At 36.1% G+C, this 19436-nt stretch overlaps 1 protein-coding gene across 13 annotated transcripts in view; it reads right to left on the bottom strand.

The window, feature by feature from the left end:
• Positions 1–19436, bottom strand: part of LOC6032190 (peripheral plasma membrane protein CASK) — a 614477-nt gene that overhangs the window by 522769 nt on the left and 72272 nt on the right. For 12 of the 13 annotated variants that reach the window (XM_038258117.1, XM_038258110.1, XM_038258121.1 and 9 more), the window contains 3 exons: positions 10229–10306; positions 9116–9297; positions 1885–1944 (listed from right to left, as the gene is read on the bottom strand). In XM_038258117.1, the coding sequence (XP_038114045.1) occupies positions 1885–1944; positions 9116–9297; positions 10229–10306 (320 nt within the window). The remainder of the gene's footprint in view (positions 1–1884; positions 1945–9115; positions 9298–10228; positions 10307–19436) is intronic. The other variant, XM_038258163.1, reaches the window with a different exon arrangement.

The raw sequence follows: 19436 nt of genomic DNA, 5'->3' as shown, positions 1-19436 counted from the left end.
CAATGACACAAAATAGCTTATTTAGTCATAGGGAAGGCCTTCACAAAATTTGAGCCAAATCAAAAAATACAAATAAAATCCATTTCCGATTTTGGTAGAGAATAGCTCATTTGAACTATAATTTTGTGTGTTATGTTTTATTATTAGCAGTGTTGCAAAAGAGTGATAGAAAAGCTATCAATAGATTATCTCTGCACCAAAAATATCCGAGAGTATAGCGGCCGTCACTATAGCTTGTGAGATCTCTTCTTGTGTCTCGGGATTCCCAGCGATATCATTCTCTCTCTATCACTCCTTCCCTTTTCCTCGACTATGCACTCTCACCGCTGAGTCTCTCAATCTCTCCGAAAACTGCAATGAGAGAACGCGAAATTGCGATTAGGAGCCGACCACGCATGACGCCCCTTCAAACTGCGTTTGCAAAATTGGTTTTGTGGCGGCTTTTGTGGTTAAACGCTGTTGCGGTAGGATGATCGTGGAAGCGAGAACGAGAGAGAAAAGGAAAATGTCAATCGCGAGTGGGCAAACACGAAAACGTGTTCGGCTATGTTCGGCGCTGAGAGTTTCAATGAAGAGAGAAGAGCAGTTGTATTCGAGGCATGAATATTCAGGCGAGATAATTGTAGTTGCTGAGAGCTGATATTTTGATATTTTAACAACCCTGATTATTAGTATTTATTACTACTAAAGACACTTTACCTCTGCAGGCATTCGTGTCGTTTGTTTTATTATGAATTCGTTCATAATGTAAGAATCCAAAGAAAAATAGCTTAATTCCAAGCATATTTTTTAGCAAAGCAACATATTGGGTTAGTTTAGGTTTAGAAGAAGTTTGTTGAATTTTTTATTCAATTTATAAATAAAAATCAGGTTTCCGTTTTTTGCTGGGGTTTCATGATTCAACTGATTTTTTATGTGGAATTTTTCAAGATATGTAATTTGAAGACAAATTCAAATAACTTAGAAGGATATTTTTTCGCCTGGAACAAATTATTTATATTGCTTGATTTGTTATTTGTGTAGGGATGGGGTTTGCTTGTGACCGTCCCGGGTTGCGGTTTTTTTACTAAAAAAAAACATAAAAAATACCAACCTTTTTAAATCATTAACTCGTGATGGTTCACTTTGTTTAACAGTTTTTTTTATAAATGAGTAAAACAACAATAATGAGGTAATTCTACCATAGTGCTGACACAATTCAAAATTAAAAAGAGTGCATCACTTCGATGGATAAAAACACTCCTAATTAAAATTTTCACAGACGGGCTCCTGTTTGTTGACAAATAGCGGAATGTGCATTTCAATTCATTATCAATCAACGTTTGGCTTGCGGTTGTATTAAATATATGACGGTGAATGAGTGAAAAGCTAACAGGCGTGTGTTTGTGTGTATGTCATGAAATGATTCAATAATTGAAGCAGCGATATGTCATTGCCTCGCAGGTGTGCTTATATTTAATGTGGCTTCTCGGATGCTTGCGAAAAGCTGGTGTTGCGATATGTATAGAATCAATCAACAAGTAGTTTAAACAGCAACGAAACATTGAAACATCAATATTTCCGTCCAATACACAAGTTAAACAAAAAAAATTACACGATTGAAAATGTTAACACAATAAAACCTTAATGAGATTACCACAATTAAAACAGCGAATGAAGCCGCGACAGATGACAAAGCAACTATAGTGAAAAGTGCCACAAGAAGTTTTAAAAAAAAACTGGAAAATTACAGCACACAAACTGACCAAACAAACATCTAAAGAAGAAAGAGAAAAGAAAAAAATCGAACGAACGAACGCATGATTGTTGGGTTTTCTGTTCGTCCCAAAGCAAGACACGAGTGACTTTTGTTTTGTTTGCTTTAATTTTCATATTTTCTCTTACCATCACTGTCGGATTTAAGGTAGAGCTTTCCTCGGGGACTCAAGCACGACCGGTGCGGTTCTGGTGGTCGTCGGAAGGATTTAATTTTTGTTGGTGTTGGTTGTGATGTTGTTGTTGTTACGTTGTAAAGATGTTGTTTTTTTGTGACGGTGAAGGATTTGTGGTTAGTACGTGTTGGTTGTTGGTCAGAAAATCAAGATAGCCAAAGAGTGGTGGCGATTTTGGGGGAGAAGAGAAAGAGAGAAAGAGAGAAAAGAAGAAAAAGAACGATAATGAAAATATGTCAGTTAACAATGGTCTCGTTGCTCTCGTTTACACAAAAACTCACATATAAAAGGGTAAAGAAAAACAAGTCACTCGGCAGATAATGCCCTCAAAGAAAAGCTCACATTGTTTTCCATCCTTTCCTTTTGAAGCTTGCATCTCCGATTAATTGTTTCTTTGAAATAACCAATCCTTTAATGTTTTTTTTCTCCAGCTTATACCAAAGTTTTCTTTCAGAGAAAATTAAATATGCCAGCACCATGAAATTTATTTTGCCGCTCAACAAACACTCCTTATCTTAGCCTTTTGCTCAGGATCTATGTGAGTATGTGTGTTGGGAAACATTCATCAACTCCACCAAACAGTTGAAAACTTTTAATCGTGTTTGTTTTGTGCCAGCCGACTATAATATAAGAGTTAAAAGGGAAAATTACGTACAACGTGTGTAAGTATGTGGTTTGCTTGAAATTTTAATTTCAAGTAGATGTATGTACTGGGGAACCTAGTGTAGAAACCTCCTACAGAATAAATTCCTTTATTTTTAATCTTTCAATTGTTACTATTCCCTCACCCTTAATCCTCAAATCTGAAAAAGAAACCCAACCAGCTCCAAACTCACTTCTGCTCGTGACATTTAATTCGATTTGGGGTTTCATTCTCTCCCGGCCACCGCAGATTTTCCACATTTCCATCCAACTTTGCCCACACACCTGAGGCGCTTTCGCGTCTGTGTGTGCGCATTTCGTGTGCGTGTGTAAGTGTGTGCTGTGCATACAAATGTTTGCTCCTGTTTCCACTCCGGTTGGTTTCTGTTTGTGGAACGTGAATTCACCTTTTCCCCCTGATGATGCTGGAGGGCACACACTTCAGCCGACCGGGACACTGACCACCGCCCGCCGTTCCGGAAGTGAAAAAACCTTTTTTCATTACAAAACTTTGTTTTGTTTTTTTCTTTCTTTCTTTTTTTCGTCCGTGTGTGTGTATGTGAAAATAAAGGTGTCCGGGAAATGGTTTTTTGTTCCAAAAACCTCGACCCACAAACTGAATATTGTACCTTAACCTATTTTAGGACTATAGGACAAATATGAGCAAAATAGGTAAACTTTAACCCATTGATAATCGGAGATGAAGTTTGTATGGAAAAAAAATCTCGCTGGAAATTCAATGCTCTACAACTTTGCTGTTAAACTCGCTCCTGCAAAGTTGAAAAAAAGTTATTTTGGCATGAAAAGCATTTTTCCAACAGTAAAAAAGGGTTCCCCTTGTGGACCATGGGATCATTTTTTTCTGGTTACCCTAGTAAGTATATGTGTATTTCCCCCCCCCCCCCTTTGTTTCGAACTAGTTGGTTTCTATACGACCAATATTCATACCAGGTAAAATGTTAGTTTCATTTGAATAGGCACATTTTTATCAAAAAAGTGATTTAGTACGCGCATTAGCATTAAAAAACCAACTTATTCATGTAATTTAACCCACCGGAAGTCACATAAGTGTACTTTGTAACGGAACTTTTATGAAACGCCAAAACACGCGACTTCCAAAAGGATACACACTTAGATTTTTTACTGTACTCGGTAATTTTTTTACCAAAATCTCAACAGCCGAGCGCTCGGTAGTCAGCTCGGTAAAAATTACAACTACCGCGAGCTCGGTAAACGTTAATTTGACAGCTTGCTTCAAATTTCATCGAACAACCCGGTAAAAATTACCGAGAATTCACCGTGCCTACAGTAAAGCTTTATTTTCCTCATTTTTCTTGTTTTTATAAAAAAATGACTTTTAAAATTGAAAATACATTTATTTCAAAACAATTTTTCAATCAATGCACTTTTTTTTGGAGACCTCGATTATTCCGCTGCAGACTACGAACTAGAGCATGACAGTGTGAAAGTAAATTTATTGTTCCGAAGTTCTAAACCAAGGTAAGAGACTTCAACACAAACTGAAAAGATGTTTTAATTAAAAACATGCTACATTTACAAAGTTTATATCACTTACCCAAAATTAAAAAAAATAAAAACAAAAAAAACACACACTTATTTGAAAAAAATGCACGGTCAATGACTGACTTCAAAGTTTTAAATGACAGCAAGAAAATGACATAAGTAGGGGAAATATACCCATTTTAATCACACTAAGCCATTCGACCAATTCTCATCACTTTTGCCATTTTCCGCTATTAAATCCACATTTTCAGATGTATCAACAATGAAGAGTTGCTTGCTCACTTTGATTTGAACTATTTATTACTTTGGAACAGTCGAAAACGCTTTATTTAAGCTGTAATTCATGATCAAAGTGCTGATAGGCCGATAATAGAAATAGGCTGAGAAAAGGTATAGTTCCCCTATCTACTGTGCAACCCAGTAAAACACATTAATATTTACTGGGCTACCGGTATAAAAATTACCGAGAACCAGAAGTTTACCGTCAAAACTTGTTTACTGAGTAGATCAGTATTTTTTTACTGAAGTATGGTATTTTTAAGAAAAAAATACCGATGGCTCAGTAAGTTTAGTAAAAATAACCGACAGCTCAGTAAAATCTTATTTTTACAGTGCAATTTTGGTAAAAATATTACCGAGTAAGCGCTCCTGATTTAGTGTGTAAGCAAGGCTACCTAGAACAGCCTTTGAGAATAGATCAAATTAAAAGTGCGCTTGGCACAGTAGTTCCAAAATAGGGACAAATATCCAACCTGAAAAAATCGAAAACATTGCTTCCAAAAACAAATTTGTTATTAGAATTTTTAATTAGCTTAAAATCTCGTTGAATAACGCCGAACTCGAATTTCCAAGGGACCATTCGATTATCTTAGGCCGCCGCAACTTTTATATAAAAAATTCATCAAATTATAAAACATGCATAGCCAAAAATTCGATCCGATCCGATAAAATCAGATGCATGCACATCACCTTCGTGAGGAAAGTCACTTAATAGTGCACACTACATGTACTGTTTTTCTACACACAAAAGAAAAGTTGTAACCGACGGGATTTAATCCCAGCATCTACAGTGAGGGCTGACGCCGATATCAGTCTTACTTTTCGGTCAGGTACACAGCTAAAAATCCGAGGGTAAAATCGCATGCAAAAGCATGCACATCACCTTCGTCAAAATAAACACTCAATATTACACACTGCATGTACAATTTTTGCAAACTCAAAAAAAGCTTCTACCGACAGGATTCAAACCCAGCACCAACAGTAAGGACTGGCCCCTTAGCCCACTCGGCCATCATACACAGCATAAAATCCGATGGTAAAATCGCATGCAAAAGCATGCACATTACCTTCGTCAAAATAAACACTTAAACACTTATATTACACACTGCATGTACATTTTTTGCAAAAACAAAAAAAAAGTAGCAACCGACGGGAATCAAACTCAGCACCAACAGTGAAGACTGGCGCCTTAGTCCACTCGGCCATCAGACCGATGAAACGCTGTGAGGATAAACGCATATATGAGCTTGACATTTCGGCCAAGTAGGTTTCCCATACTGATGGGCTACATATTTTAGGCTGTAAAATTACATAGAATTGCATAAAACAATGCAATATTTATTTTACACCCAGGCCTTTTACACGCAGCGGGATTACTACTTTTTTAGCTGTGTAGGTTTCCCATACTGGTGGGTTACATATTTTTGGGTGTAAAATTACTAAAAATTTCATATTGCGCCTGCAATTTCTAGAGTTTTGTGTCAATCGTGCAAGGGGCTATCGTAATTTAAACTTGTGTTAAAAAAATTAAAATTATAAATAACTTTTGAAAACTGTGGCTGAAAAAATATACCTACAAACAAATCGACTCTTAAACACATAATTAGGTATATCTAATTTTCAAAATTATACAATTGAAAAATTTCCAGCCCGAGTGCTGGTTATGACTGGAGCAATAATTTAACTCTTTAAAGCCTGTGACCCGTGGTGTAGGGGTAAGCGTGGTATTTTTCGAGACGAGATTTGTCTGATCACGCCTTCCGAGATAAGGTCGTTTGCTCAGTCCAGATGTAGGAGTCGTCTTCCTGGGTCCTGTCTCGGTGGAGTCGCTGGTATGTAGCTGGACTAACAATCCAAAGGTCGTCAGTTCGAATCCCGGGGTGGATAGAAGCTAAGGTGTAAAAGAGGTTTTCAATTGCCTCAACAATCAAAACCTTCGGACACCTAGTTTCGAGTAGGAATCTCAGCAATCGAGAGCGCCAAGGCAATTTGCATACCGTGCAACTCATAATTTACTCAAATAAAAACTAACCGTGTCGATTGAGTCGCTTAATTATTAGGGGGGTTCAAATTTGTTTAAGTATTGTAATGTTTCCATTTTTTGATAAAATTAAAGTATGAGAATACAAGGCTGTCCTGGTGAAATAAATTAACTGGTATTTTTCTCTTATTGTTTTTTTTTTTTTTTTTAAGAAAGATGTAATGAATAGAACATAAAACAGCACAAAAAATATATTGAATATTGGTTACAAGTAACAGGCTCTGCTAAGAATGTTTGAATTTAAGTAATTTTAAAGTATGCTTCTCCTGAAAGTACACAATTTTGCTTTTAAGTAATTTTTTTTCTAAGAAAGAGTATTTAAAATGAATTAAAAATAGTACATACGTGATAGAGAAACTATATCCTAGGTGTACCGTAAACCGGGGTGACTTTGATAGGATTTCAATTTGTTTTTAGAATATTTTCCAACAGGTAAGGTTTTTCTTAAGATTATTATTTTTAAAACATGTACTGGGGTAGACCACACAAAGTCCATGCACTATTTCGGAAAAAAAGTTTTTTCAATAATGTTTAGAAAAATACTTACGTTAAAAATTCTTAGTCTTTCAGACTACGTGAACTCCAGACACTGCAAAACCGTTGCCTGAAGTCAATTCTTGCAAAACCCTACCTCTACCCAACACGCCAACTCTATATTGACGCTCCGGAAACTGTCCTTCCGGTTCGGGGACTACACATGCAGCAAACACTAGTTCACATGTGGAACATGTTGAAGGATGATGCTACCCACCACAATTTGGATTTCGAAATAATTAACTCTATGACAAGACAAAACGGGGATATTCGGATTCCCCGGTCAAACACAGAACTCTGCAAGAACCGGGTTACCTACGTTGGAAGCAAATTGTACAACGAACTCCCCAATGACCTGAAGGAACTAAACTCCAAAGTAGTATTCAAAAGAACTTACGCCGACATATAAAAACAATCTACTGAACGCTTTGTCCTGATCTTCCACTAACCAATATGAAAAAAATCTGCTCTTGTCGTTTCCGCCGCCACCGACCGCCCGCCGCCCGCCACCAACCGCCCACCGCCAACCGCCGATCGCCACCGCTCACTGCCAACCACCCATCGCCCACCGCCCACCACCAGCCGTTACCCTACACTGCCCATCACACACACTTTCGTCTGAACACCACCAAATTGAAATTCCACACACTATTTATTAACGTTTGAACGCCAAGATTAGCACTGTCTTAAAAGAGCAAACTTTGCTCACTGAGATGTGCAAATAATGTAAATGTTAAATGTATTATTTTTGAAAAGATAGTAGGTTTTATGCCCTAGTGCTTTTGTCCTACGAAAAAAAAAAAATATTTACTGCAGAAAAAAAATATAACTGCAAATAAAGAAAAGAACTATCGAGCCTAACCTCAATACCTTGAGGTAGGTGAAAAATTCCAGTATAGTAAGCTGTGAAATTGCGTAATTCGATCTTTTCAAAAAAAAAAAAGAAAAAAAAAAAAAAAAAAAAATTCTTAGTTTGAATTCCGGGGTGACTTTGATAGTCATAGTTTTTCTTGTTAAAATCATATTTAAGATGTTCAAACTTCATTTGTACGTTAAATGTACCATCACTAAAATAGCTGATATAGTATTTAAGAAAAAAAAATCAATGTTTATATTTAGTTAACCAAGTGTATAAGCTTTTTAGCAAAATACATATAAATTTTAGGTAAAATTGTTAAAAAGTCGGAATTTTGCCTGAAATTTGTTAAAATTAGTTTTGTTTATAAAATTATCGATTTATATTGCATTTTATACTGAATTCGAAGCACGAATCACAAGTTTTCACATTTTACATGAAATTTGTTCAACTGAATTTGCCTATAAATTTGGAGATTTTTTTCAATTGTGTTTCAAAAACACATATTATTTATTATTTACAAACTTATTTAACCTTCTCCTAGTGGAAAATTGTCCAAAGAATCCGAAAATTCATTCCGTTTTCCGATTAAAAATCATGTTCATTGAGAAAATCATGACACTTTGAGAAGTTTAAAATAATGACATTCATCGACATTTTCTTAACTATAGTTAACTAACTTTTCAAACTTGCCAAAATTTTATGAAAAGTTCTTCTTGAGGTTCTTTGAACACTTCTCTACCACGGTCAGTATGTTTCTAAACCATTCCTTACGTATTTTAATTGTACTCTTCATTTTGCGGAAAAATCGCAAACCTATCAAAGTCACCCCGGCTATGAAAGTCACCCCGTTTTACGGTACAATTGACTTAAGCTTGGTCCATTATCATTAAAGATGGTGCCATGCAATCAAAAATCTACATAATGGTGACAGTTTACACAAGATAGAACAACTTCAACTATACTGCCCATAAAAACAAGGTTGTCCCATGTGATATTTTGTCATTCTCGATTTTTTCCAGATTATTAATAAAAAAAATCTTGCACACAAAGCTATTACTGTTGAGTATAAGATTTCCGACATTCGTAAACGCTGAACTTGCCTAATTGTTCTTTTTTTAAAAATGCAAAAATGTCTAACTGTTTTAAATTTATTTTAAATGAAGGTGAAATTGGCGAGATTTATGGGTTAACTATGCGACTAGAGCCCTAATACAAACTGTTTTTTTTTTATTTGCAAGAAAAATCACGTGGTACAAGAAGTATGCGTATCAATGGGCAGTATTTGCTCCACTACTCTCTACTCACCGTGCGTCTCCACCGATTCGCGGCCGCTGGGCAGCTGGACGGCCGATCCGAACCCGCCGAGCTTGACCGGGGCCGAGTTGTCCGCGGTGGCCAACAGGGCGCACGCCGGTCGCACGTCCCGGTGGATGATGTCGTTCTCGTGGCAGTAGCGCAACGCCTCCAGAATCTGGCGCATGTAGTGGCTGGGGGGGGAGAGGCGAAGAGCAGAAGGTAATCGGATTATTTGCCACGTGGCCACCTGAAGTTTTTAGACGGTGTAAGAGGGTGCAAACCCTTGACTTGATAATTGCTGTTTTATGTCGGGGATAACATATTTAGGCGCCACAATAAATGCTGATTTAACTTTTTTTTGGCAATTTGACGAGTTGATATGCATTCCAAATCAATTTTGAAATGAAAAATAAAGCCTCCCAGCCAAATGGGACATAACAAAACAAGTCAATAAAATCCAATATATTCCGAAAGTCAAAATTGCACTCTACTTCTGAAATCAATCCCTGCCACAACAATGTTCACATATTTGTTGAAGAGTCATCCAGTGCAGCGATGCTTACCAACCGCTGGGTGGGAAAAGCTCAATATCGAGTAGAATATTCCGAGTTCGTTCGACCATATCAAATAAATCAACAAGCCAAACCAAACTGGAGCTCGTTCATGCAAAAAACGAAAACTCAACCCGAATACCAAGGGCCCTGGCTCTCCAGGCAGAAAGTAATACCGATCGAACATCAAAAACTTCATTATTGACTAATTCAATTAGCCCTAATGTATTGTGCACACGCGTGCACACTCCAGGACCTCCACGTGGAATTCGGAATGGTGAGCATTCTGTTCTATTCTGATAAAATGTTCAATTCTGGGGCGATCGAAGAATTTTTTTTCGACCTTTGCTGGTCAATGTCCCTTAAATTCACAACCATCAAGAATCGATAAGTCATGCACACTGACAGTCAGTGACCGTAGACTGTCTGCTTTTCTCCTTGTTGTTGCCTTCATCATCGCCAGCATTATCCCGAATGACTATCGTTTATTTTATTACCGGCCAAGTATCATCCCAGCGCGCCCCGAAAATAACCTGTACGAAAAGGCTATCGATCGCCAAGAATCACTTACCATGCCACTGCTTCGCTGTACACGAATCCGGCCACGGCACGTCTGACCACTTCAAAGCAGATGTCGGAACCTTCCATGCTGGGAAAATGAAAAATAAGAAGAAAAGAGACGGTTAGGAGAAATTAGCGCTGAAAATCAGGACGAAAGAAGGAGCGACTCAAAATCAATACACCACAGTAGGCGGACATAATCATCGCTTCGAGGACCATCAATCATGAGTGTGGGTTCCTGATCGACAGGGAAGAACTTGCCTGGAATTTTGCTGAACGGAGCAAGTTTTTTGGTCTGTCTTTTTGTTGAGCCAATGACAATGGTGAATACATGATGATGAATTCGAACAGTTTGTGTTATGATTTCAAGAAAAAGTGCGATTTCGTCATAATTGCATTTGGGACATTTATGTTAATTTTTACAAAATAAAACAAACAAAAAAAACTTATAGAAGAAAAAACCATTTGCAAATCACATTCAACTTTTCATTTCGAAAAAAAAATAAAAAATTGCAGTTTCATCAGAAACTATTATTTCGAAGGTAAGTCAACAAAATTCCTGTAAGGCAAAACTAAATAGAACACTGAATCTAATTACAGTTTGTAGCCAACTACAAGAAAATAAAGCATTTCCTGTGCGCCCCGCTACAGTTTGGAAAGTTCAACCTTAATCTGATTAAAAATGCAAATTGGATGTAATCCCGGAATGTCGTGGGAAAATGCCAACTCACACACATGCGCGCGCTGCATCATCCGCTACGGTTATGACAAGGGGAAAAGAAGGGTAAAATCATCCCAAATATTAAACTTACAAAAACTAATGTTGTAATATTGACATCAAATAGTATCATCACCACAGATGACTAATATTAAAGTTCTTCACATCTTTGGGTCTTCAAGCTCACCGGCTTTAGGTATCCTGCTGACGGGGCAACGAATATCCGGTTTGCCTCAATAATGACCCGCTCACTGTGGGCCCGTGATCGGAACGAGAAATGGTGACACCCACGGGACAAAAAACATCACCCAACCAGTCCACAACGAGAAAGTAGGAGAGCTTAAATTTTGAATTTTAATTGAAAACACTGCGAAATTCACGCATATAATGAATATTTATGGCAATGGTCGTGGTCGGTGGTGGTGGTTCAAGTGGTGATGTTCCCGGCCGAAGCGCATTGATTGAGGCAGATTTAAAGCTTCGTTGGCCGAGAGATGACACTTTGTGAGAATGAGAGGACGGAAATTAACAGGTTTGGACAGGATAATTAAATTGATTCCGGAAGGGATGAAAGGGATTTGATTCGTTACATTAATTTGGGCAGAATTTAATTTATTTCATAATGCTGCCTGAATCAGAAAGAGTTTGTTGCCGGAAAACAGGTTGAACTTATTTATTATTGAAAACCTGTTTAATCATAATCGCCTCATAAGCGGAAAGTCAAACACTCAATTCTCGACCCTTATCCCCGAATCCCATATCCCCTAAAATGCCACATCCCTGAAAATCATTTCCCCGAAAACGCTACTTGACCGAAAATCATTTTCCCGAAAATCCCCGAATGAAATGACCATTTTACCGAACTGTCATTTTCCAGAATTGAAATGTTCCCAAATAGTTACTTTCCCGAAAATTCATTTTCCCGAATTTGATTAGTTCTAATTTCCATTTTCCCGAATAGTATTAACCTAGATATTTACTATGCAGTTTTTATGGTATATATTAGTGCGTCCATCCCGGGAATTCCCGGGACAAAAATCCCGGGATTTTTCCAAAACCGGGCATTTCCGAGTCCCGGGACTTTTTTTATAATTTGTCCCGGGAATTCCCGAAATTGAAAAAAAAAATATCTAATTTTATTCTGGAAATTCAGATTTGGTTGTGGAAACAGATAACAAGTTTAAAACTTAGTAATCGATAAGATTTTTTGATTATTAGGGAAATTTGTTAAATTTATAGTTTACGTAATGCCTAGCGCTTTAAATATTTTATATTTAATTTTATATATCTTTTAAAGACTTTGTATTATATTTACGTATATTTAGGATTTTGAATTTGAAAATAAATATCAAATAATTTTTTTTTTCATCCAATTAAGAAAGCTTTTGATGCCTATTTTTGCACATTATTTTGATTGATTTCATTAAAACTGGACCAGAACAAAACAATCAGTACAGCGATACCCAAATTTATTGCTCTGAAACCTCCTGTAACTATTCAACTGTAGTGTCAATTTTCCTTTTCTGGCAGTAGTAACACAAAGATAATTTTTAAAATAATTTTTATGTAAAACATGAAATTCAAAACATATCTAACATTTTACATTGACCGGTATATTTTTTTTTTTTGTTTTAGCTTCGCGTTTTTTATTACATTTTCAAATAAATTTTCCTGGCTTCTAGTCACGTCGTAAACAAAAATAAATAAGAGAAATATATTTATAAATAACAATGTATTTCAAATAGTGGTTACTGTAAATCAAATGCACAACACAAATTAAAAAAAAAAATATTTTTAATGTCTTTTAAGCTACCTAAAAACTGCTGTATTTGTTTCGATTGAATTGTGTTATTCAATATTTCTGAGCTAATTCTCTGATTTCAATCTTTAAAACATAACTAATATAATGAAAACATAGGTTGTAGAACTGTTCCAAAAATTTCCCGGGATCCCAGGAATTCCCAGGATTTCGAAAATATTTTTCCCGTTTCCCGGGAAATTCAAAACCCGGGAAAATTGGACGCCCTAGTATATATTTAGGCTTATTTTTACTGAAGTATGACGCTAACAAAATTACACCTTTTTTCTGACATAAAAGATGTACCCTAGCGTGTCCCAAAAAAACACGAAGTCGAGGAATTCAATGTGCTCAGTTCTCAAATGATAGAAAATCATGTTAGAAACAACTCTCTCATACATGAAAACTTCCGGAAAAATCGTTTACCACGTTCCCTGGGCATTTTTTGAAAAAGTCAGTTTTTCGACAATTTCACAAAATCTACTTAGAAAAATTGAAAATTTTAAAATTTCAAATAGCCTATACCATTAAATGATGGTCTGTGGTCTAAGAAACAAGTTAATGTATCGATTTGGCCTTTTAAAACCTTGTTTTTACTTTCCCGGTAGCTTTTATGTCGAAAATACGAGTTTTGCTTTACTTTTTCAATCTTTTCCCTCGGTATTGAACACAAAAATTTTCATATGTGAGAATACATGCATCTTGTAGAAAATTTTCCGCCGAAGATTTTCGTCTAAGCAACTTTGAAGTTTCATCAACTCTGAGCTGAGATATTCCAGTTTTTGTGAAGAAAGAATATTGAATATTTGAAAATGTTGATATTAATCATCATTGGCATACAATATTAAGGATAATTTAAGCCTAATTTGAAGTGCGGCTGTATCGCATCTGTTTTTAAACATGATTGGTTCATCCTTCAATACTAAGGGCCATCTGGTTTTGTTTTCTCATGGCACACTACGTGCTAAATCAATGAATTACTTTTAGCAAATAACTCATATTTAGAGCATTTTGCATTTAAACCAATCGATGCACGTTTGCTGTGTTTCCATGGATACAAATAAACAAATAACAAATATAAGGTTCAATTGTACGCATTTCCGTGATCTGAACCACAACGTAACGTTTACACTCCTTCTTATAACTCCTGTTGATAAATCCGATGTTTAGGTAAATTAAAAATATCACTAATATTTGGAATTTATTCTATAGGGATCCATCCATTAATCACGTAGACATTTTTTTAATCTCAGCTCCTCCCCTTCTCATGGTCAATTGTCCATAAAAACTTTTTGGATGGAGCGTGGACAATTGCCAACCCCGTACAATCGAACCATATATTTCGATGCCTCTGTGCTCTTGTACTAAGCTTACTGGTTTTCCTATCTAGATAGCATAAGAGAGCACAGATGCATCGATATGTTATTTGTTTATTTGTATCCATGGAAACACAGCAAACGTGCATCGATTGGTTTAAATGCAAAATGCTCTAAATATGAGTTATTTGCTAAAAGTAATTCATTGATTTAGCACGTAGTGTGCCATGAGAAAACAACACCAGGTGGCCCTTAGTATTGTAGGATGAACCAATCATGTTTAAAAACAGATGCGATACAGCCGCACTTCAAATTAGGCTTAAATTATCCTTAATATTGTATACCAATGATGATTAATATCAACATTTTCAAATATTCAATATTCTTTCTTCACAAAAACTGGAATATCTCAGCTCAGAGTTGATGAAACTTCAAAGTTGCTTAGACGAAAATCTTCGGCGGAAAATTTCCTACAAGATGCATGTATTCTCACATATGAGGAAATTTTTGTGTTAAATACCGAGGGAAAAGATTGAAAAAAAGTAAAGCAAAAACTCGTATTTTTCGACATAAAAGTTACCGGGAAAGTGAAAACAAGGTTTTAAAAGGCCAAATCGATACATTAACTTGTTTATTGGACCACAGACCATCATTTAATGGTATAGGCTATTTGAAATTTTAAAATTTTCCATTTTTTCTAAGCAGATTTTGTGAAATTGTCGAAAAAACTGACTTTTTTCAAAAAAATGCCCAGGGAACGTGGTAAACGATTTTTCCGGAAGTTTTCATGTATGAGAGAGTTGTTTCTAACATGATTTTCTATCATTTGAGAACTGAGCACATTGAATTCCTCGACTTCGTGTTTTTTTGGGACACGCTAATGTACCCCTTCCCAGGTGTAATATTACCATGATTTTTTTTTCTGTGTAGTGTACGTAGTTTTGGAAAAAGATTTTCAGGTAAGCGTGGTTGCCTCTCACTTAATCGGCCTGGGTTTGATCCAGAAGGTGGCATTTTTTGAGACGAGATTGGTCTGATCACGCCTTCCGTCGGACGGAAAAGTACATGTCACCCCCCTCTCCCTGGGTCCTGCCGCGGTGGAGTCGCTGGTAGGCAGTTGGACTCACAATCAAAAAGTCGTCAGTTCGAATCCCGGGGTGGATGGAAGCTTAGGTGTAAAATGAGGTTTGCAATTGCCTCAACAATCAAAGTCTTCGGACATATATTTTCGGGAAGAAATCTCGCAATCGAGAGCGCAAAGGCAATGCTGTAGGGCGAATAATTTGATTTGATTTTGAATTTTGAAAATAACATTAAAAAAACTAAAGTTCTGTCCCAAAACAATATTAAACCGGCAATATTTATATTCAGCTTACTAATCCCACGCCACAACCTGCACGGCTAATTCCCCGCTTTGAAAACTGGAAATTTACGCCGATGTAGCTCTACGTATCTAGGAATCGATCCTGGAAAGAAACAGGGAATTTTTTGGAGTATGATAAAAATTAATAATGACGAGCTCTGAAAATTTACCCAGTATCTTTCCGGAATTAATTTCTAGCGTTTGCGATGTTCTACAAAGTTGTTTCGTCTAATTTGATAAAATTTAATATGGTATTGTTAAAACTTTCTCAAATAAGAGTTAATAATTGAAAAATAAATAAATTAAAATTATTGAAATTGCATTATAACTTCAGCTCAAGAATCACTAGCGTGCACAGGGTGGGGCAACATCGGGCAGTTGCCCCACTATCCTCAGAAATTTGTTCTAAAATTGCTAAGGGGGTGTCCATAAACGACGAAATTTTCAAAACGCTCATATTGTTGCCCCACCTTCCTTGAGGATCTGGGCACGCTAGTGTCAAGAATAGAACAACTAAACTTTAATCAAACTTTAATGCGCTCAAAATTATAGACTAGCTTGTAAATTCCATCTGAGCCCCTCAAAATTAAACATTTTTGTCTTTTCCATATATCCGTGAGCCACGCTAATATTGACTTGTCCACTATGTGAAATATCAAAGTCCTTATACTCATACACGTACAAAACATTAATATATCTGAGAGCTCAACAAATAACACGTTGTGTGCCATCAATCATCAATCAGTCTGAAAAAAGCTTCAAACATAACCAAACATAGGGGAAATATACCCATTTTAATCACTCTAAGCCGTTCGACCAATTCTCATCACTTTTGCCATTTTCCGCTATCAAATCAAAATTTTCAGATGTATCAACAATGGAGAATTGCATGCTCACTTTTCTTTAGGCTATTTATTACTTTGGAACAGTCAAAAACACTTTATGAAAGCTGTAATCCATGATCAAAGTGCTGATAGGCTGATAATAGAAATAGGCTGAAAAAGGGTATAGTTCCCCTAAATAAAAAAAAAAAACAATTCAACAATTATTCACAAACAATGCATCGTTCAAATAAAAAAAAAAATCTAGAACAAAGCCCTTATACAGCCAAAAAATCGTTATTGAATTACCCGCGGCAAACTATTTTCGACAGCAAAGGCCAGATGGAAAGCTGTAACACACACTCCGTTTCTAAATCTGATCAAAAGCTTCACTACTTTTTTTTGCAGTGTACACTACATGCACTAAACCCGGTCGTGACACCTTTTCCGGACACCAAACATTTTTTCCGTTCCCTTTTGGTTCAGTCGGATGTTGTTTTGGAGTTTGAAGGCCCTCCGTTGTTTTTTTTTTTTCTCTACGTGCAGCTGGGAATTCATCACACTGTACTCAACTTCCGGTGCTCTGGGTGCGAACAAACATCAACACTCGAAGGGAATGGACACTACACACTGTTGGAAGTTTCCCATTGCACTGCAGAGGTCTGCCACGCTGCAACATAGTAATTCCGGGTTCAAGGGATAAGCCCGGAAACTCTGGCGAATCCATCCATCAACGGGTTTAAACTTTGGGGGTTGGGGGGAACACGTTGAAAAAATAACTGGCACAGTAGGGTTCCAAACATGTTAACTTTCGGTAAGCTCGTATTTAAAATGTTCTTTTTTTTATTTAAAAAATACCCTTCATTGGACGTTAATTTGTGTTCCCATTAAAGGAACCCCTTTTTGTGTTGCTTGTAGTTGGAATTTTCCTGATCTTATCGCCCTACAATTAGCAACCCGAATTGAAACGTCATTCGATTCTTGTTCTGGTTTCTGTGCACTGCAATAGGGGTCGGGGGCGTGTCAAGACTGTTAAAAAAGAACAACATTATCCAGCGCTTCAAGTTTTAACCACCCCAAAACATTTTTTTTGCAATTCCGTTGTGAAACTACTCACTTTTCCTGTCATTCTTGAACGACGAAATAGCTTACTTTTCTGTACCAAAAATAACAGAATCGAATAGCAAAACTTTTCAAAATAAATGCTGAAAAGTTCTACTTTTCAGAACTCAAATGGGTGCTGAAAAGTTGAACTTTTCAGGACTTGTTCCGAAAAGTAACACTTTTCAACATTTTTTTGATTTAAACGATTTATTGACAAAATACGTGAAAATTTGACTTAAAATTTCACTCAGTGTGTGTTTTTTTGAATTGCAATAAATGTTGTATGGAACTCGTTGCAAAACTTGATTTTTTTAGCACTCGTGCTTAAAAAATCCTCTTTTTGCAACTTGTTGCATAAACTACTATTACCAATCGTGGTCTCACCAATATCTATCTGGATGTTGATTAGGGGAGAGTGGGGAGACTTGATCCCAAGCTTGTATCTCGTCAGCATGTGGGAAAACGATTAGCTTTGTTCTAGAAAGTTGTGCGAAATTGACTAAAACTCATTGTAGAAAACAAAGAAAAAAATTAAAAAATGTTTGGATTGAGTTACACAAATTTTTCTAAGAAGTGCTGCAAAAAACTTCCAAGAGATCATTTTTCTTTGTTTTGATAATTATAGAAAACACTGGAAAATTATTCAAAATATATTTTTTATACATGAATTGTTTGATAAACATATCAACTCCAAAACCCTTACACATTTGACGTTAAATTTATCGTCATACTATTTTTACAATCAATTGATTAAAAAAGTGCGTTTAGGGAGACTTGATCCCTGCATTTTTACAGTCACTGGAATCAGCCTCAAGATTAAATAATTGGGCTGGGTTTTCATACATAGTTTCCTTTAGTATAGTTGTACATAACTTACTGCAGTTTGAACCATTTGTCAAAAGTTTTGTAAACAAAAATTACAAGCTTTTGTAAACATGCTCAATTTTGGTCTAAAAAAGAAAATTTTAAGTTTTTAAATATTTTACATGCTAAACTTGTTATATTTTGAACACAAACGTACAGTTTTAATGTGAAATTGCTGTATCTTATAGAAAATTCAAAGTTTGGATGAATAAGAAACATTTTGCTTAAGATTTCTTCAAAATGTTAAAAGGGGGATCAAATTACCCCCAACATTTTGAAAATGCCAGTTTAAAATATTTTTTTAAAAAGCTTGGCATTATTCGAAGAGTTTATCTGATGAAATACCCTTATCAGCCAAACATAGTTGAATGTTTAAGCTTTCAATTCATGCAAAAAGATCATAGTTTTGTGAGAAATTGACAGAGTTATGTGCGATACAAAAAAAGGGGATCAAGTCTCCCCACTCTCCCCTACATGTTGTACGGATTTTTGCAAATGCAAGATTGCAGGCTTGACTATAACGACGGAAAAAACGAAGGGATTTCGGCTTCAGTTCGTAATACATGTATGCCGAATGACAATGTTCATTAAGGTGCATCAGAACTGAACGTCCATACCTTCGTTAAAGATGAAGAATACTGAAAAAAAAACCAATTCTCGAAATCGTGAATTAAATTCACGAATGCGAGAACCACGAAGGAATATATTCTCGTTTATAGTGCAAATGCACCATACTCATGAATAAATTCCTTCGTGGTTCCCACATTCGTGAACTTAATTCACGATTACGAGAATTGATTTTTTTCTGTGTAGACAGAATTCTAATTTGAACTGATAACCATCATCATAAATTGTTTAAAATTGGAAACCAAAATTCAAAATTATTTAAAGGCTCAAAATGATTGAAAATGCAAAAATTGAGCAATTTACATTTTATTGTAAATTTGATTTTGAGTATTACTGGTTTTGGCCTCTGATTTTTTGGGAAAATTTAATTTATGTAAAATTTGCACGAAGCTAAGTCTCTGGATTTTGCCTTAGTACAAATTTTTTAATCTACACACAAACACACACACACACACAGTTTCTATGTGGGATCAAGAAGCTTTGTTGGAGAATCGTAGCCTGTTTGTTCAAGTTTGCCTGCGTAGGATTTCCATTTCCATCAGAGCGGCACAATGCAGCATTCGAAATGTACCAACATTACATGGAACTTGTGAGAATTCCGACCACT

This window comes from Culex quinquefasciatus, chromosome 1, assembly GCF_015732765.1.
Source record: "Culex quinquefasciatus strain JHB chromosome 1, VPISU_Cqui_1.0_pri_paternal, whole genome shotgun sequence".
In the NCBI taxonomy this organism is placed as follows: Eukaryota; Metazoa; Arthropoda; class Insecta; order Diptera; family Culicidae; genus Culex; species Culex quinquefasciatus.
The sequence above is the reverse complement of the archived record's forward strand: the minus strand, read 5'-3'. Positions and strand labels throughout refer to the sequence as shown.